Here is a 21315-nt window from a genome sequence, read left to right as displayed (position 1 = left end):
CTTTGGCATGCGAAACGCTTCCACCACGTTCCAGTGCCTTATGCACCTAGTGCTTAGTGATGTCCCTAATTGTAACGTTTACTTGGATGATATTGTCATTTACTCAGACACCTGGCCCAAACACATCTGCACCTTACATGAGGTTTTTAAACTTTTGTCTCAAGACAACTTGGCCAAATGTGACTTTGGTAGGGCCACTGTAACTTTCCATGGCAAAGTAGTTAGTCATGGACAGGTATGACCTGTAAACGTAAAAGTTGAGGCTGTTCTCACCTACCCTACTCCTACTACCCGTAGAGAGTTGTGCCGTTTTTTGGGGTTAGCTGGCTATTACCGGTGTTTCTGTAAAAACTTTTCAGTGTTGGTTGCTCCCCTCACTGCTCTCTGTAGTCCCTCTGTCCCCTTCATTTGGACAGCTGAGTATGAAAGCGCTTTTGAAGCAGCCAAGTCACTCCTTTGTAGTGCTCCAGTCCTCTCTGCTCTGATTATACAAAACCTTTCTGTTTAGAGGTGGATGCTAGTGCCACAGGAGCTGGTGCTGTGCCGTCTCATACTTTTCCACCAAATTCAAAAAGCATCAACTCAACTACTCCACCAACGAGAAGGAGACTTTGGCCATGCTCCTAGCCCTCCAACACTGCAATGTTTATGTCAGGTCCACTAATGTCCCAGTCTCTGTGTTCACAGACCACAACCCTCTTGTGTTTCTAGCACAGATGTATAACCACAACCAGCGGCTGATGTGGTGGGCACTGCTGGCCCAAGACTATAACATCACCATCTGGCACAAGAAGGGGAAAGACAATGTTGTGGCTGACGCCCTCTCGCAAAACTGAGGACTATCATCACCGCTTGAACGCAAGTGGTGATGGGCACCTATATCCTTTTGATGTGAACATCTGTATTGTGGCTGACAATTTGAAGTTTTTAATGTGTTTTCAAGGATTCCCATTACCACCAGGGATTGAGTGGTGATGGAGACTTATATCCTTTTTGAGGGGAAAAAAACCCAAATCTTTGGACTTTTAATTATGGCGGGTATAGTCTGTTTTTTTTATAGGGGGAAGTGTTATGGACCAGTTCGGTTTTAGCCTTGTCTCCGCTTACACAGATCCACCCACTGGTTGAGCCGCACCTGACGTGTTCCAGCAACCAACTGGGACCAGTGGGTCCTCCTCTGCAGCATTTTTTTGTTATTTTGTATTTTATTTTTGTCTTATCTAGCTGTTTAATTTGTATCCACTGTTGAACATTATTTTTGTAAGAATAAATTTACTTGATCATTTCTGACCACGTCTCCACGCTCCCGTTTTGTTCTACACCCAGTTTTTAACATCTTTTCGTTGCGTGCCACCACCCCTGGGCCAAGTGGCACGTAACAATCACTTCTTGTCTATATTTTATTCATTATATCGTACTTCAAAATATGTTATCCTCATCAGCCTACTAATGAGTCAAGTTTACTGTCAGCCTAAATCTTAAATATGTTTAAATACAATCAAAAACATTTCCAATAAAAACATCATCTAAAAAAAAATTAAAATGAAATTTAACCAATGAAAGTCAGACATTGCTTTTCAACCATGCTTCAACAGAATTACTTAAAAAAAATAACTCATGAAACAGGCCTTGACAAAAATGATGGTACCCTTAATTTAATATTTTGTTGCAGTGATTGCCTCAAAAGGTTGTGCAATCAAACGATTCCTGTAACTGTCAATGAGACTTCTGCACCTCTCGGCAGGTACTTTGGCCCACTCCTCATGAGCAAACTGCTCCAGTTGTCTCAGGTTTGAAGGGTGTCTTTTCCCGACCGCATGCTTCAGCTCCTTCCAAAAATGCTCAATAGGATTTAGGTCAGGGCTCATAGAAGGCCACTTTAGAATAGTCCAATGCTTTCCTCTTAGCCATTCTTGGGTGTTTTTAGCTGTGTGTTTTGGGTCATTGTCCTGTTCCAAGACCCATGATCTGTGACTAAGACCAAGCTTTCTGACACTGGCCAGCACATTTCTCTCTAAAATCCCTTGATAGTCTTGAGATTTCATTGTACCCTGCACAGATTCAAGCACCCTGTGCCAGATGCAGCAAATCAGCCCCAGAACATAACCGAGCCTCCTTCATGTTTCACAGTAGGGACAGTGTTCTTTCCTTGATGTGCTTCATTTTTCCATCTGTGAACATAGAGCTGATGTGCCTTGGCAAAAAGTTAAATTTTTGTCTCATCTGTCCATAGGACACTCTCCCAGAAGCTTTGTGGCTTGTCAACATGTAGTTTGGCAAATTCCAATCTGGCTTTTTTATGATTTGTTTTCAACAATGGTGTCCTCCTTAGTCGTCTCCCATTAAGTCCACTTTGGCTCAAACAACGATGGATGGTGCGATCTGACACTGATGCTCCTTGAGCTTGAAGTTCACCTTTAATCTCTTTAGAAGGTTTTCTGGGCTCTTTTGTTACCATTCTGCCTCTTTGATTTGTCATCAGTTTTCCTCCTGCGGCCACGTCCATGGAGGTTGGCTACAATCCCATGGATCTTAAATTTCTGAATAATATGTGCAACTGTAGTCACAGGAACATCAAGCTGCTTGGAGATGGTCTTATAGCCGTTACCTTTAACATGCTTGTCTATAATTTTCTTTCTAATCTTTCTAATCTAAAGTAATTTCTGTGACCATTGTGAGTTTTTCTTTCATTAACCAAAGGGTACCAACAATTTAGTCCACGTGTGTAGGTGGCATTTTGAGTACTCTTGACCATTCAAAATACTAATCATAATACAGACAATGTTTTATGATGAATAACTTTGAAACCATGGACCACTCCTAGACGAGAGATGAGGCATTACGCTGACATTTTTGAATAGTTTATTGTCATAGTTCGAACTATTTTTATATCTAAAACCCATGGATATCAATCAACACCAATGTATACCATGCATACCCTTACCATGACAGTGAGTATATGCTGAGCGCAGGCTTCATGGTCCAATCTCTGGGTGGTGTAGATGGTTCCCTGGGTGGGGTTGATCCTGAAGAGCCGCAGGCTGCTGGGATCGATCGCGCTCTGCAGGGAGTAGGTCAGTTTATGGTGCTCATCACGGTCCGATGCCAAAACCTGCACCACCTCCGTGTCTGGGGGTATGTCTTCCGAGATGGTGATGTCATAGGTCGTCTGGGAGAAGACTGGAGCGTTGTCATTGTTGTCCATAACAGTGATGTGCACCTGGGAAGAATGTGAATGAATACATTTGAAATCTTTGAACTACATCTACTACTGTCATATGAAAAACATATCTTAAAGGTGGTCAATGTAAGTTTTTGGCATCTGCCATCTGCTCTTCTCCATGGAGATATCATTGCTTTGCCAGGAATGTTCCACAGTATGACATTTATTTTGTAAATGTATTGTACAGTGATCCCTCATTTATGGCAGGGGTTACAGTCTAAAAATAACCTGCCATAGGCAAAATCCGTGAAGTAATCAGCTTTATTTTTTACAAGTATTATATATCTTTTAAGGCTGTAAAACCTCTCACCACACACATTATACACTTTACTCAGACAGACATTAATATTTTTCTCTCTCTTTGTTGGTGCAGAACGTTTCATCAACATTGTGAGTTTTGTTGGTGTGAAAACTTGCAAAAATACAGCTACTTCATAATCTACTCCTAGCAATCGAACATTGATGTAAATTTGGCAAGCTGAACGCATTCTGTACTGTACAGGAGACACAGCATGGAGGAGACTGATTGACAATGGTCTACAGTCAGTTTAGGACACAGAACACAATACGCGTACACTGAAGTGATGATGGCATTACCATCTTGTCTCAACGGAGATCAATGTCATACTGTGGAACATTCCAGATAGTTAGGGCTGGGCAATTGTTCAAAGTATAGTAATTGAACTGAGATCTAGCTGTTGTCCGTTTTTATTCATCATGGTCTGCACTACAGCCTTTGTTTTTTAAGAGGCATACTTCATTCATAAAAAAAAAACAAAAACAAAAAAAAAACAAAAAACAATCAAACCAAAAATATATGGATTTTTTTTCTTCTTTTTTTGCCATATGACCCAGCCCCAGTAAATAACATTTTCTGTATTATCATTTTCATCAGAAAAACAAAATTGTGATTGTATTTGCTGCCTGTCTGTTCTTAAAGGGACTCTCTTGAAGACCAGCCTCTGAGCAGATGTGTTTAAGAAGCACAGACGGAGACACAGGCTCTGGAACATGGCCTGGGGATTGGCCAATAAAAACCCTTCTAAGCATGTCCAGGACAGAGGTTTAAATTTGGACCAACGAGACACCCCATTGCTCCTCCATCTGCCCGCACATCCCACAGGTGTGTCTATCTCTGCTTAAGACAGGTGAGTGCAAAATGGGATATCCGACCATCAGGTTTTCCTTATGTCAAACGGATAAAAGATAAAACTTCCTCTACATACAAAAGTATGGTTGAAGGGAAAAGCTACATACTCAAAATAATAATTAAATACATTTTAGTAGGCACAATGGCACGCATGTTTGGCATTTACATTAAATTATGGGTTTTAAGGACAATTATAAACAAGCGTGTTCCAGTGCCTTTCCATAAGGTATTTAACAGAAATTGGTAATACATTTTGGTAATAAATTTGATTACTGGTGTTTAAAAAAATGAACTGTTGACCAAGTGTTGAAATATCTGTATGCAGTATTGGTTCTTTACAGCATTTAATTGGACATAGGAGGTGTGGGAGAGAATAGGAATGTCAATAAGGTAATGTATGCACTGAATGTATTTATCTGAGTCCTTTATAATTATAAGTAGACCTGTCATGATAACGCATTTTGAAGCACAATATATCGCTACAAAGAAATATTACAATGAATGATAGTATTGAAACTACTTTAGGTCACTGACACAAAAACAAGAAGGCAGGGCAATCCCAGTAAACACATTTTATATATACAGTAACATTAAAAGGCCTGAGCAACAGGCCAGCAGCAAATAAGTAACAGAATGAACCAATAATTAGCCAAAGAAGTTACTTATTCAACCCTCTGCAGCTCAAATCTGTGTGAAACACTTCTTACTTTTTACCCTTAAAGTACATTTTTCTTTTTCTTGGAGGTCGTAGGCTCCTCTTCTGGTTCCTCAGTTGGCCTTTTCCCCTTTGTTAAAAAGCTCTCCAAAGACTTTTGTTTTGGCTCATTTTCACTCGCTTGTGGATCGTGTCTGATGTCTTACACGTGATTGCGGAGACAAGAGCAGATAATAAACTTAACACTACATCAAATAGATTTCTGTGGCGATTTCCTCTCAGGATTTTCAAGATGTATCTACGAACGAGTTTATTAGTGCGTCATTAGGGATGGGCGAAAGTTACATCAGAGAAGATCCTCTTGCTCCTGAACCTCTGCACAGCCTCTGAAAATCAGGGCTGTGTCTTTACGCAGGACTGTGAGCTGAGTCTGTGTTAGTTTTTATTATTTATTTATTTTTATTTTGATCAACAAAAAATAAGAAAATAATTGTATTTTAATATTTCAAGATCATAATAATCCTCCAATTTAAACTACAACAAAAACAGAACTAACACAAATAAAATACACTTCAATTAAATACTTAAAATTTATTTTCCCAAGCCACGCAGAGCTGCAGTATAAGAATGAAATGCTCCGGAGCCACGGGTTGCCCACCTCTGCCATAGACGGGGTATGGGGACCAAAGTGTGTGTCATACCTGTGTAGCTGCTGTGTTGGTCCCATCGGTGGCTGTGACTGTGAGGTTATAGAAGGACCTCTGCTCTGCGTCCAGTGGTCGAGCGATCACAATGGTCCCCACGGCTTTGTCCACATCAAAGGAACTGTCAGTGTTCCCCCCTGCACCACAAACAGGTAATACACTTAAGTACCTTTCACAACAAAAGCACAATGAATAGATGTTTTAAAGTAAAGCAACAGCTTGTGTTTATGTTCACTGAATTGATATGAATATCAAATGTATAAGGCAGGGGCCAATACTACTTGAGCAACATGAAAGTTTTTAAGATTTGAAAATGCATAATTATGGAACCTGATTACTTCTTGTTAGGCTTTGGTTCACAAAAAAATGCAATTCCAAACCTTTATGCATATAGTAATACAAATAATTTTCACCTTGATTAATTTGTGCTTACATAGAAGTCATTAAACCATGTTCCATTTTGTTTTTAATGAGCCTAGTAATTCAGTTAAGTTGGATAAGTTAAAGGTCCTATATTATGCAAAATGACTTGTGAGATTTAAGCCATGCTATAATGTTACTTCCTCAAAAAACATGCTTGGAGTTGTGTTTTGTTTCATTCACATAAGTTTGAGTAATTGTTTATTATTAGTTTGTCTACATCTCCAAAGCTCAAAATTGTCTGTTCCCCCTTGTGATGTCAGGAAGTAGTAGTTTTCAAGTTAACAGCTATATTTTACCTTTGGTTTAGTAGTGTTTGGCAACGCCAAGGCTGAAATCATCCAGATGATTCTAGGAACTTACCACATGACCTCACAAGGTGGAACAGAGTGTTTTCTGTTTGACAGAAGAACTCAGCCTTAATATGCAGGGTTTGCGTGCGGGGAAACAACATTATAATATGGATCAGAAAATAGTGCAATATGGGCCCTTTAAATATAGGCTTTTGGGAATGACATCACTTGACACAACCTGTTATAAGGAGTGTTGAAATGAGTCAATTACCGCATTTTCTGGAGTATAAATCGGACTTTTTTTCATAGTTTGGCCAGGGACGCAACTTATACTCAGATGCAACTTATATGTGAAATTATTAAAATATATAATTTCACATTATTTTTGTCACACTGACAACTGCACGAGAGCACTCTAGGCTTGTTTACCAGTATGGCAACCACGCAGAAGTGGCGCTTCATCTACTTCTGGAGCGGTGCTCCATCTACTGGCAGGCAGAGTTGATCAGAAGTGACACCAAGGATGAAGAATTCAATGGATTTAGTGATTTGGAGTGAGATTGAGAGTAAACTTGTTAGCTTGTTTTTTATGCTTTAGTTAATTGTTAATATCTGACGTTAACATATCAGACACATATTCAGTTTGCTGTCTATGCTTCATGAACGTGTTTACGTATGTTAGGTAATAGTTGATTATACATGTTACAGTTTACTTGTTTGACCAGTAGATGGCGCTGGTGTGTTTATACTTGTAAGGCAATTTAGTTGACTTGTTGACTTATTTCCCCTTCATTTATAAGGCCATAAAGGTGATAATTTTTCATTTGGAACAATATTGTAAATGTTTAGTTTAGTTGTATCACTCTAGTTTAAGGCCGTGAAAACTACTTCCTGTTTTCCAATTCCAGTTTCCAGTTCAGTTAATTCTGACCCGACAGAGCCCTAGTTAAGAAACAATTGAAAAGCAAAATATAAAGTTTTCAGTTCACTGGTTTGTTTACTGGCAGGTCAAAGTGGTATGTATATTTTCAATGCATTTACATCCCCGAACCGCCACCTTAACGTGGTGGAGGGGTTTGAGCACCCGAATGATCCTGGGAGCTATGTTGTCGGGGGCTTCATGCCCCTGGTAGGGTCACCCATGGCAAACAGGTCCTGGGAGACGGGTCTGACTAAGAGCGGTTCAGAAGCCCTACATGAAGAGGAAAAGAACAAGGCCAGTTACGTCGCCCGGACTGGCGTTACCAGGGCCCCACCCTGGAGCCAGGCCTGGGGTGGGTGCTCGGCAGCGAGCGCCTGGTGGCTGGGCCTTTCCCCATGGGGCCCGGTCGGGCCCAGCCCGAAGGAACGACGTCGGGCCGTCCTCCCGTGGACCCACCACCTGCGAGAGGAGCCGTGCGGGGCGGGTTCAGAGAGATCCGGGCGGCAGTCGAAGGCGGGGACCTCGACGACCGGATCTCCGGACATGGAAACCAGCTCTGGGGACATGGAATGTCACCTCGCTGGGGGGGAAGGAGCCGGAGCTTGTGCGGGAGGTTGAGCGTTACCGGCTAGATATAGTCGGCCTCACCTCCACGCACAGCTTGGGCTCTGCAACCCAACTTCTTGAGAGGGGTTGGACTCTCCATTTCTCTGATGTTGCCCGCGGGGAGCGGCGGCGAGCTGGTGTGGGCTTGCTCATTGCCCCACAGCTCAGCCGCTGCGTGTTGGGGTTCACTCCGGTGAACGAGAGGGTCGCGTCCCTGTGCCTTCAGGTCGGGGACAGGTCTCTCACTGTTGTGTCGGCCTACGGGCCAAGCAGCAGTGCAGAGTACCCGGCCTTCTTGGAGTCCCTGGGAGGGGTACTAGACAGTGCACCAACCGGGGACTCCGTTGTTCTCCTGGGGGACTTCAACGCCCATGTGGGTAACGACAGTGACACTTGGAGGGGCGTGATTGGGAGGAACGGCCTCCCTGATCTGAACCCGAGCGGTGTTTTGTTATTGGACTTCTGTGCTAGTCACAGTTTGTCCATAACAAACACCATGTTCGAGCACAAGTGTGTCCATCGGTGCACGTGGCACCAAGACACTCTAGGTCGGAGATCGATGATCGACTTTGATGTCGTGTCATCTGACCTCTGACCGCGTGTCTTGGACACTCGGGTGCAGAGAGGGGCTGAGCTGTCAACCGATCACCACCTGGTGGTGAGTTGGATCCGCTGGCGGAGGAGGAAGCCGGACAGACCTGGCAGGCCCAAGTGCATTGTGAGGGTCTGCTGGGAACGTCTGGCGGAGCCCTCTGTCAGGGGGGTCTTCAACTCCCACCTCCGGGAGAGCTTCTCCCTGATCCCGGGGGAGGTTGGAGACATGGACTCCGAGTGGGCCATGTTCTCCACCTCTATTGTCGACGCGGCTGCTCGTAGCTGTGGTCGCAAGGTCTGTGGTGCTTGTCGCGGCGGCAATCCCCGAACCCGGTGGTGGACACCGGAAGTAAGGGATGCCGTCAAGCTGAAGAAGGAGTCCTATCGAGCCTTGTTGGCCCGTGGGACTCCTGAGGCAGCCGATGAGTACCGGCGGGCCAAGCGTGCCGCGGCTCGGGCAGTCACAGAGGCAAAAACTCGGGGTTGGGAGGAGTTCGAGGAGGCCATGGAGGAGGACTATCGGACGGCCTCAAAGAGATTCTGGCAAACCGTCCGACGCCTCAGGAGGGGGAAGCAGTGTTTCACCAACACTGTTTACAGTGCGGGTGGAGAGCTGCTAACCTCGACTGGGGATGTTGTCGGGCGGAGGAAGGAATACTTTGAGGATCTCCTCAATCCCACTGTCACGTCTTCCGAGGAGGAAGCAGAAACTGGGGACCCAGAGGCGGACTCGTCCATCACCCTGGCTGAAGTCACTGAGGTGGCAAGGCTCCAGGGGTGGACGAGATCCGTCCTGAGTACCTCAAGTCTCTGGATGTTGTGGGGCTGTCTTGGCTGACACGTCTCTGCAACATCGCGTGGCGGTCGGGGACAGTACCTGTGGAATGGCAGACCGGGGTGGTGGTCCCTCTGTATAAGAAGGGGGTCCGGAGGGTGTGTTCCAATTACAGGGGAATCACACTCCTCAGCCTTCCCGGTAAGGTCTCTTCCAGGGTACTGGAGAGGAGAATCCGACCGATAGTCGAACCTCGGATTCAGGAGGAGCAGTGTGGTTTTCGTCCTGGTTGTGGAACACTGGACCAGCTCTATACTCTCCATCGGGTCCTCGAGGGCTCATGGGAGTATGCCCAACCAGTCCACATGTGTTTTGTGGATCTGGAGAAGGCATTTGACCGTGTCCCTCGTGGTGTCCCTTGGGTTGTGCTCTGGGAGTATGGGGTCCGGGGCTCTTTGCTAAGGGCTGTCCGGTCCCTGTATGACCAGAGCAGGAGCTGTGTTCGCGTTGCCGGCAGTAAGTCAGACCTGTTACCGGTGCATGTTGGACTCCGCCAGGGCTGCCCTTTGTCACCGGTTCTGTTCATTATATTTATGGACAGAATTTCTAGGCGCAGCCAGGGACCGGAGGGGGTCTGGTTTGGGAACCACAGGATTTCATCTCTGCTGTTTGCAGATGATGTTGTCCTGATGGCTTCTTCGAGCCAGGACCTGCAACAGGCAAGGGGGCGGTTTGCAGCCGAATGTGAAGCAGCTGGGATGAGAATCAGCTCCTCCAAATCCTAGGCCATGGTTCTCGACCGGAAAAAGGTGGTTTGCTCTCTCCGGGTGGGTGGTGAGTCTTTGCCCCAAGTGGAGGAGTTCAAGTATCTTGGGGTCTTGTTCACGAGTGAGGGAAGGATGGAGCGTGAGATTGACAGGCGGATCGGTGCAGCGTCTGCAGTGATGCAGTCACTGTATCGGTCCGTTGTGGTGAAGAAGGAGCTGGGCCCAAAGGCGAAGCTCTCGATTTACCGGTCAATCTACGTTCCTACCCTCACCTATGGTCATGAGCTCTGGGTAATGACTGAAAGGACAAGGTCGCGGATACAAGCGGCTGAAATGGGCTTCCTCCGCAGAGTGGCCAGGGGCACCCTTAGGGATAGGATGAGGAGCTCGGTCACACGGGAGGAGCTTGGAGTAGAGCCGCTGCTCCTACACGTTGAGAGGAACCAGTTGAGGTGGCTCGGGCATCTGCTCAGGATGCCTCCTGGACGCCTCCCTAGGGAGGTGTTCTGGGCATGTCCCACCGTGAGGAGGCCCCGGGGAAGACCCAGGACACGCTGGAGGGACTATGTCTCTCGGCTGGCCTGGGAACGATGGGAGCTGGAGGACGTGTCTGGGGTGAGGGAAGTCCGGGAGTCCCTGCTTAGACTGCTGCCCCCGCGACCCGGCCCCAGATAAGCGGAAGAAAATGGATGGATGGATTTACATGCAATTGTGTGTGTATGTAATATGAGCTGGAACTTATGTTGGTGTGAACTGTGATGAAGAAGTAAGACCCAGTAAACATCAGTGAAAAGAACTCTTGTGTCTCCCGTTTTTGTGGACAAGCCGGCAAATGTTCCATTAGTGTAGCGTATCTGATTAACCATTAATATCTTGCGTTAACATACCACATATTAAGTTGTGTGTAAGTTGTGTTATGTTAGCATATTGTACTGCTGTTTAGCCTGTTCTCTATTTTATTGTTATTATTTTAACTTGCCTTAAAGATAAAATGTCTGTTCCTTGTCTGGGATTTTGTAAAATAAACTTGCCCAAAAAATGCGACATATAGTCCAGTGAGACTTATAGTCCAGAAAATACAGTAGTCCTGTTTTTGTAATAAAGAAATTCTTGTGCTTTGACACTTTTAGAAAACATTTTAAAGCATTTGAAGGCATATGACAAAAACACTACTGACATGTATGTGTGAGTCAAGTAACATAGGACAATGAAATAAAACTGTTAAAAATCATAGTAATCCAAAAGCATGTGAAGCTGCCATGCAAGTCCAGCTAAGAACACCACCACATAATTTACCATCTACTACTGACTGAATATGAAAAAAGCCAACCAAACCAACATTTATTTAGTGTTAGAACATATGTTAACCCATACATCTCAGCAAAATTATCCAAACAATATAAAAGTATACATAACCAGAAATTTGAAGCTGTTAACTGCAGCTAAACCCAGATAGGAACAGAAAAATACATAGAAACCACAGTCATGGTCTTAGCCTAATTTGGGATTGAAAACTATGAATGTTAGTTTGGGAAGAATACATTTTGAAGGTTAAGCCAATGACCACCATCAACTCCTGTCTATCCTGTTTCTATATGAGGGTACACAGGCATTCAAATTGTAAATTTAACTATTTTACCTTCTACTTGAAGTAAAAAAAAGAAACAAAAAAAAAGTTTTGTTTTATTTGTTTTACTTTTTATGTGAAACACTTTGAACATCTGAAGTTCTGTTTAAATGTTCTATATAAATAAAATTGAACTGAATTGAATACTATGTACATTTTCTGATAAAGTATACCACCTGCTTGTCTCCATGGAGATGTTATTGCTTTGTCTGAAATATTCCACCCTATGGTATTGGGATTTTGTATTACAACAAAAGAATGCTGATCTAACGTCTGCTTTTCTCCTTGGGAAGACTAGTTTAATACTATACTGTTCCAGGCCAAACAATAACTCGAGCCAGCAGGCAGGTACTATCCCTCCACCAGAAAAGTTACATAGTGCAGCTTTAACCTATATTATGCCTAAATTCTACTTGTATCTTTATTATGGAGTAAATGTCATCTCTTGGGGCTGTGTTGTCATGACAGGAGGTTTAGACATGGTTCAGTGTATGTTAGCTTCTGTCTGTAAGTGCCCCATTAGCCATTTTCTCTAATGGTGTAGACGCAGCACCATTAACCCCTCAATAATGTGCTGTGTGTTGAGGTGGAGCCCATTCAAACCAATGACAGGGAAGTGCTTCACCATTTGTTTCAATTAACCTTGACTTGAATGTCATCCATTACAGAAATTAACTAAAACAGGCCTGATCTGGGGCTAAACCAAGACAGAGGCGGGACTAAGATGATTTGGTTCCAAGATCCAAGATGGCGTCACATACGGTCGCCCTGGTGATTTGGTGCGCTGTGTGTTTTTTGTTTTTGTGTGTTTGTCCTGTGTTAGCGTTCTCTTACACCCGTGAAGAGCTCTTATCCATTAGAACTCCTGCTGATCTACTGCCAGTTTTTTTAGTGCCCGCAGTAGATTTTGTTCACTCTTTGGCCAAAAGAGTGCGACGCTGAAGACGAGGAAAGCGGGCAGGGGTCTTCGTGTGCCTTCGGAGACGCGGCGCTCACACGCCCTTACCTGGGATTTTCCTGTCTAACGTTCACTCACTCAGCAACAAGACAGACGAACTGGCACTGCTGATGAGGAGAAACAAGGACTTTTCTAACTCTTGCGTCTTATGCTTCACGGAGACATGGCTCAATGAGCGTATCCCGGACTGCGCACTTCATCTGGAGGGATTCCAGCTCCTTCGCGCGGACAGACAACGGGGACTCTCTGGGGGAAAGACGAAAGGTGGAGGTGTCTGTTTCTACATCAACAACGCCTTGTGTACGGATGTGACTGTGATCTCCCAACACTGCTCTCCCGCCGTGGAATATCTGTTCATTAACTGTAGGCCTTTCTATTCTCCACGTGAGTTCGCTTCATTCATTCTTGCCGCTGTTTACATCCCTCCGTGCGCGGACATGCACGAGGCCCAGCATGTGCTCGCGGAGCAGATTCTGAATGTCGAGCGAACCTTCCCAGACTCTTTACTGATCATCTTGGGGGATTTCAATAAGGGAAATCTGAGCCAGGAACTTCCCAAATACAAACAGTTTATTAAATGCCCGACGAGAGAGCAGAAGACGCTGGATCATTGTTACATAACGGTCAGTGGAGCCTACAGAGCCATGCCCCGCGCTGCTCTAGGGTTCTCTGATCACGTCATGGTTCACCTCATCCCTGCTTACAAACAACGGCTGAAACTCTCCAAACCTGCTGTGAGGACTTCTAAGAAGTGGACCAGTGAGGCTATGGAGGAGCTTCACACGTGTTTGGATACTACAGACTGGGATGTGTTCAAGGCTGCCACAGACAGTTTGGATGAGTACACAGACACTGTGACGTCATACATTCAGTTCTGTGAGGACAGCATCGTTCCATCATGCACCAGGGTGACTTTTAACAACAACAAACCCTGGTTCACACCCAGACTGAGACATCTGGAAAAGGAGATGGCTTTCAGGGCAGAAGATCGTGAAGGCTACAGGCGTTGCAAGTATGTGTTTAGCAAAGAGGTGGAAAAGGCTAAAGCATAGTACAATACACATCTGGAGCAGCATTTCTCCACCAACGACTCTGCTTCTGTCTGGAGAGGGCTTAGGCAAATCACCAACTACAGGCCCAAAGCCCCTCCCGCTGTGGACAACTGACAACTAGCAGAAAAGTTAAACAGCTTTTATGCGAGGTTTGAAGTCTCACACCTCTCCCCCTCCTCCCTCACCATCATGGACATTACCTCCACACCCACCTCGGACCCCCCCCTTCCCTCCCCCACTGCCCTCACAGTTCTGGAGCAGGACGTGACTAAGCTTTTCAGGAAGCAGAACCCCCGTAAGGCCACGGGACCAGATGGTGTCTCTCCTTCCACCCTTAGACACTGTGCTGAGGAACTGGCTCCTGTCTTCACGGATATTTTCAACACCTCCCTGGAGTCATGTCACGTCCCAGACTGCTTCAAGCAGTCCACCATCGTCCCTGTCCCCAAGAAGCCCAGGATCACTGGACTTAATGACTACAGACCTGTGGCGCTGATGTCTGTAGTCATGAAGTCATTTGAGCGCCTGGTCCTGCATCACCTCAAGTCCTTCACCTCCCCCCTTCTGGACCCTCTGCAGTTTGCCTACAGGGCCAATCGGTCTGTAGACGCCATCAAGCTGGCCCTTCACTTCATCCTCCAGCATCTGGACTCCCCGCGAACCTACGCCAGGATCCTGTTTGTGGACTTCAGCTCGTTTGTCTGCCTACAGGAGGGCAGTGGACCGCCTGGTGTCCTGGTGCAGCAGCAACAACCTGGAGCTTAACGCCCAGAAGACAGTGGAGATGATTGTGGACTTCAGGAAAGTCACAGCCCCCCTGCCTCCCCTCACCCTGACGGACTCCCCCATCACCACTGTGGACTCTTTCCGCTTCCTGGGCACCTGCATCACCCAGGATCTCAAGTGGGAGCCGACCATCAGCTCCCTCATCAAGAAAGCCCAGCACAGGATGTTCTACCTGGTCCAGATGATGGTGCAGTTTTACACGGCCATCATTGAGTCCATCCTCACCTCCTCCATCACTGTGTGGTTCGCTGGGGCCACTGCCAGGGACAGACAGAGACTGCAGCGCATTGTGCGCTCTGCTGAGAAGGTGATTGGCTGCAGCCTTCCATCTCTACAGGACCTGCATGTCTCCAGGACTCGGGGGCGAGCAGGCCATATAGCAGCCGACACTTCTCACCCTGGACTATTTGAGCCACTTCCCTCTGGCAGGAGGCTACGGTCCATTGGGACCAGAACCTCTCGTCATAAGAACAGTTTCTTCCCCTCTGCCGTTTGTCTCATGAACACTTTATAATATTTACACAAAACTGGACACTTTATAACACCGGTCACTTTAATAAGTCATGTTTGCACTGTTGTTCTGATGCTGCTGTTGTATATATTTTCTACCTTTAAGTATTTTATTTGATTTTTTAAGCATATCTGTTTTAACTTGTGCATGCCCTTATTTGTATTTGTATTTGTGTTTCATGTTGCACTTTATCACCGAAGTAAGTTCCTAGTTTGTGAACTGTGTTCACAAACGATGGCAATAAAAGGATTCTGATTCTGGTTGTTGGGATTTAGCTAAAATATAAAAAGAAATGAATGAAAGAGCTGTACACTATATATATATATATATATATATACACACACACACACACACACACATATATAAACACAAAATCAGGATAAGCTTGTACAAAACTTTAGATAAGATTTATATAGAAGAACTTTAATGATCCCTCAATAGGGAAATTTCAGTGTTGCAATGCAAAGTACAAAAACAGTAGAAGAATAAAAATAACAAAAATCAAGATAAACATACAAAATAGACCTTATATCTAACCATTTCACTAGAATAATAAGTAAGTGCATTTTAGCATGCTTAGTTTGCTTTACTGTCGTGGCAAAACTCCGCTCTCATCTCAGCGAGTTGTGAAAATCACTTATAAACTCATCTCAATGTGTAAATATTTTCAGAATGGATAAGGTAAGAGAGGAATAAGTTTAGACCACTGCAAACTGAACTACTTCAGTTTTTCACATGTTAAGTCCGGTAAAAATCTGGTACAGTACCTTGAGATAGATGTTGAAAATCAGTATACTGTTTGTTGCAACCCCAAGCCTTGATAAATGACAGATGATTGAGTAAGGTAGAATCACTAGATATAAGGAGGCCAGTGGTGCAGGTGTCCTTTCATCTGCTGTGTTTTGGTGCAGTATGTTTAAGATTAAGGCCTGCTTGACATTCAATGTTACTGTCATGTCTTTAGGTTAATTGCAATCAACCTTTCAAGTAAACAGCTTGAAGTCATATATATTATTATCTAGACTTATTTTGAGGTCGCATCTGACTTCTCTCAACCAGGGCATATTCTATCATTTTAAAACAGTTTAAACAATATCAACCAACAATGCACAATACACAGTGGTGGAACGTAACAAAGAGAAGTACTGTACTTAAGTATACATTTTAGATAACTGTACTTTACTAAGTTTTAAAGTGGATACTTTTTACTCTCTACTTCCCTACTTTTACTTAACTGGACTGAAAAGTATTTTTATTATTGTTTGAGACCTTCTGAAAAGGCCGTGGGGCTTACTTTGAACACGTTTGTAGTGAGCAACCAAAAACATACTAATAAAACCAGCTAGAAAAAAAGTGATTGATTCAATTTTTTTCTGTTGAACTAAACAATTTTTCCATCAAAATCACTACATTTGAAGCTTTAGTACATCTCAAAATCTGTGCAAAGCTCTTACTTTTTATTCCTTTAAACAGGCACTTTAATTCTTTTGCTTAAGTAGGTTTTTTTCCAATTTACTTGAGTATTTTTTTTGCTCCGGGATCTGTACTTTTACTTAAGTAACAAAATTCAGGGCTTCTTCCACCACTGACAATACAGCAGGTAAGAACAAAATATACTTAGAAATTGCTTGGATTTGAATGCACTTGAGACCTTGACAAGCTTCTGAATGGTCAGTTAATTTTCAAGCTATAAAATACTTCACCAAAGATTAATGAAAAGTTGAGCTAAAGCTAAGATCAAACCAGGTATTTCACATGATAAAAACAAGACAAAAATACACTGAATATATATAAATAAAATAAGAACAACACCTTGTCATAAACAATTATAAGCAAAAAGCACATTTGGCACAAACATGAAGTGAACGAGGAACATACGAAGTGGAAAAAAAACATTGTACAAAAAAGGATAGAAGGACAAAAAGATGTAGGAAATAATAAAGTAAGAAGTGAGATACCTTCAGCAGAGCAGTTCCTGCCACAAGCGTTGTGCAGAATACAGAACATCTCACGGAAAAAGCGTGGCCCTTCAGGAACGCAGCGGTAGGAGACAAAATACACAATGAGAGAGTAGATGGGAAATAGAAAATAGGAGGTAGAACACAGGAGCGAGGAGAGGAAGAAAAGGAAAAGACAGAGGCTAGGTCCAGTTGAAGGTTTTGACCAATGTAGCATTCATTATGAAACCATACGTTCATTCCTTTTCCTTGTTATCATTGCAAGTGGAATTGAAATGAACCAAGGTCTGGGTTTCTATATGTTCAAAGATACTACATAAAGAGACTGCTTCAATTGCAATTTTCTTGTATATTGAAAAGGGGCATTCATATTGTAGATAATAGAAAATGTATCTGGAAAGTAATTAGTAGTTAATACTAATAAGTGGATGCTAATTAATTGCCCTGGGATCTTAGAAGTAGTATTTTCAACATGTTTCTACAGGACTTGCTATAGGCTACTGGTTCTAAGCATTATACATAACTAAAATAATCCATCCTTCAATGCAGAAATTTGGTAGAAATGTGGTAGAGCATTGTAAAGCCAAAAGGTAAATCCAGGTCACTGCCACGGTTCAGCCACGACTAAAGAGAACATATGATTAAATGGAAACACAGTCTTTGCTACTGTAGGCCTATAGCTTTTAAAAACAACTTGACAAGATCCAAGGAACATGTTATAAAACAGATTTTGATGATGTAAAGTGTTGCCTGTATTTGAGGCTTGAGTGCTCAGAAAAATCACGTTTTCATCTACCCCCTATCTCTGTCCACTTTTCTGCACTTACTTGCAATTATTCATGAAATTTAGCCTCCAAGCTATTTAGCTGGGATCAAAAATGTCCCATATCCCCTTTCAAACAGTTAAAACCTATGGGGGGGACCAGTATCTACATATATTATAGATGTAATAATAAATACTTGGGAAATAAACATTATTTCTAGGACAGACCTATTCTGCAAAATTGACTTTTCAGAGCTTTTCAGAGCTTTTAACCATGCTATAGTTGTTCTCCCCTTCTCATTTATCCTCTCAAAGTTGTATTTGGAGCGATTTGAGCATGTTTGTGCAGTCTTTAATCGCTTATTTTCAAGAAGCATATTGTCAACAATCCTGTTTTTACCACCACCAACGTACTTACTTCATTCTTCAATTTTATTCCTTATTTGGTGATACGCATAGGATTCAGCTGCATTGCATAGTCATTTTGGTACAAATTATATATATATATATGCTAATCACTAGTGTGACAGTTACACGGCTCTTTGCTGTGATGACGTTTACGGTGACATCAGCTCCCATTGGGCACTGCAGTTTTCTGACATAGAAGACAGCGGATTTGTTTCTTTCATTAAGTCATTTTAGATGAATATCAGAATTTAAAATGTGCAAATTATGACATAATGATCCGCAGGTGTCATAGATTATAGCAGACACAATCTTTAAGGACATGTAGGCTTGAAGCACAAGGTCCAGACTTCATTCATTTAGTGATATCTCTCATAGTGCATCACAATTGTCAGCGTTTTACCACATTGAGGCACAGCTTAGTGCAGTGGGCATGGCCTAATCTGGTTAAGCCTTTCAGTGGCTGTGAGTTTGACGGCTCCAAAAGGATTTCACTCAGAAAAAGTGTCACAGTGCCTTTGAATAGAAAATGCAGTCCGCTCTCAACTAATAAGAGTTATAAATAAACGCTAACAGGATTTAAGGCGCAGTGAAATATAAAGAGAGAAAACCCAGTTACCACAAGAACACAATTATGATGGAATATTTTTGTCAACAGTAGGGATATATTCACTTTTTAGCAACAGCCTTTTGAGGGCACATTACATGATATGATTTACTGGTTGCGCGGTTTTGAGTATATCTGTGGTTTTCAGATTCAAGAATGCGATGATGCTATAATCCAAGATGGGGGGCAAGAGCCAGTTTTCCCTAATGATGATTTTATACTTTGCCATGTAATATCTAAAAAGTGAATTGAACCTGATCAATTCTTTTATTGACAAGATCTCTTCAAAACCTGCCTATTACACAAGACTCAAGAACTCAATGTATTACAAAGAAAATCAGCATTTTAGCAATATACATTTTAGCTGTCCCCATCTGTATTAAGAAATATTGGCCTGTATAACGTTGTGATGTCACCTGAAACCCAGTGATATATGCAATGTTACAAATTTGGATTTGACTGGTCACAAAGTAAGCCAGTGTTTGATTTAGTAAGGCAAATATGGGTCAGTGGAGTTACACTATTTTAGATCTTTTATTTATTCAAGGTACAAAAATCATAATCTAAAAACACAGTGTTAGCATATTCTTTGATACATATAAATAAATACATAAAGTTTGAAATATTTTTGCGCTGAATTCTGCTGCAGTCTTTTAAATATGATGCCAATATATTCATTAAAATATTTTTAATATGTCGCCAGGCTCCACTGGATCCAGTGATTTATGTAGGTACACCCAGTACAGTGGTCTGGTGAATTACAGCTCTAAAGAAGTTTTATAGCAGCTTTAGCAAATAAACCCGCTGTATAAAAACAAGAACACTTTGGACTGTCATCACTATAATGTTGAGCAATTGTATAAAACGACCATGTGTCAAACTGTGGAAGTGGAACCAGTCACTGCCTGAATCTTGATGTTTGACAAACTGTTATTATAGAACTTAGAACTTAAGCGCATCATTACCTGCATAAGTATCATTTAAAAGAGCTAGGTTTTAGAAAGAGGGCTCAGATATATTTAGTGTTCTTTTTGTTAGCTATTGTGTTTTAAAAACTACACCGTAATTAGCCTCAACAAAACATGAACATATTCATTTAATAATGAACAAATAATTTATTAAAAATGATTCTGACTTAGTCACTACTTAATTAATACCCTAACCCCTAAATTATGTCAATTTGGTGTCCACAAACATGACTCTTACTTGGCCTGTAGCTCCTTTTGTCTCTATTCTCCACAATATGACATAAAATGTAACTCCATGGAGAATATTCCTAAGTATAGTTTTAACTTTCTATTAAAGATCCTATATTACACTAAACTGACTCTTGTGAGCCATGTTATAATATTGTTACCTCATCAAAAACATACCTGGCCTTGTGTTTTGCTTCATTCACACATACTCGAGTAAATCTTTATTATTAGTCTGTCTATATCCAATGCTCAGAATGCTCTGTTCCACCTTGTGATGTCATGCACTGGTAGTTTTCAAGCTAACAGCTACCTTTTACCATAGTTTAGTTCAGTAGATATTGGGAATTCCAGGGCTGAAATGGTCCAAATGACTCTTAAGATGTATGGAGTTTAGTGGAACAGAGTGTTTTCAGTTCAGATGCAGGGTTTGTGTGTTAAACGTGTGAATGAAACAAAACACAACTCCAGCACAATATAATAACATAGATCAGAAAATAGCATAATATGGGCCCATCGACATGGAATTATGAAGGTGACATGTCACCTTCAGAAAGTTACATGCTGTACATTTAAGGTTGTTAAAGTGTTACTGTTTATTGGATATTATTTTCTAATCTGTCTCATAAGCCTGTTCTAGTTCGGACAGTGCATGTTTTTTGTAGGAATTGGTTGTCAGTCGAGATACAAACTTTGATTAACCTCTGTCAGGCCCAAATCCTCACCTATGACCATCAATTTAAAAACTGGTCAAAACATTTCAACAGCTCATTGTCTATGGTTGAGTGTGTGACAGCTGACAGGAGATTACAATATACCAGGATGATGTCTGGAGCATCTGTGTCCCCGCCTGTCCATTTTGTCCTCATTTTGTATCTTTCCCTTGATGTATTTTTACTCTCTGATGTTGAGGGTGACCACGGAGGAGGAAGAATAGGGGATGTTGTCTTGATGTTATGCAATGTTATACATTGTTATACAATGTTTCAAGCCCTTTGAGGTGATTTTTGTTTGATATCTGACTGTACCTTGGCTGTTTCTTAACATAGCTGATACAATTTTCAGTCTGTATACTTATACTATTTGCACTACTTGTACTTTGGTAACATCTAATCTGGTTATTATTTGTAAATTAAAGGTGCACTATATACGTTTGGTGGAGTGTCCATCACCAATTCAGCTCATGAAAATGTTATTTCTGTGCAAATGTTATTTCTTTGTTTTGTTCTACAAGATGGTATTAACAAATCTATCTTGAATTTATTTGATTAGACCTGCTTGTCTCCATGAAGATTGCAAAATTGTATTCCATTTTGTGAAACATTCCAAGCAAAACAACAATATCT

The 21315-nt window shown here is 42.5% G+C and overlaps 1 protein-coding gene across 2 annotated transcripts in view; it reads right to left on the bottom strand.

Moving 5' to 3' along the window:
* The window catches only part of fat3a (FAT atypical cadherin 3a), a 135265-nt gene that overhangs the window by 56781 nt on the left and 57169 nt on the right, over nt 1-21315 (bottom strand). The window contains exons 6-9 of one of the 2 annotated variants that reach the window (XM_055225931.1): nt 17002-17070; nt 16383-16385; nt 5730-5869; nt 2945-3220 (exon numbers count right to left, since the gene is read on the bottom strand). In XM_055225931.1, the coding sequence (XP_055081906.1) occupies nt 2945-3220; nt 5730-5869; nt 16383-16385; nt 17002-17070 (488 nt within the window). The remainder of the gene's footprint in view (nt 1-2944; nt 3221-5729; nt 5870-16382; nt 16386-17001; nt 17071-21315) is intronic. The other variant, XM_033976900.2, reaches the window with a different exon arrangement.

The sequence above is a fragment of the Periophthalmus magnuspinnatus genome, chromosome 13, assembly GCF_009829125.3.
Source record: "Periophthalmus magnuspinnatus isolate fPerMag1 chromosome 13, fPerMag1.2.pri, whole genome shotgun sequence".
In the NCBI taxonomy this organism is placed as follows: domain Eukaryota; kingdom Metazoa; phylum Chordata; class Actinopteri; order Gobiiformes; family Gobiidae; genus Periophthalmus; species Periophthalmus magnuspinnatus.
The sequence above is the reverse complement of the archived record's forward strand: the minus strand, read 5'-3'. Positions and strand labels throughout refer to the sequence as shown.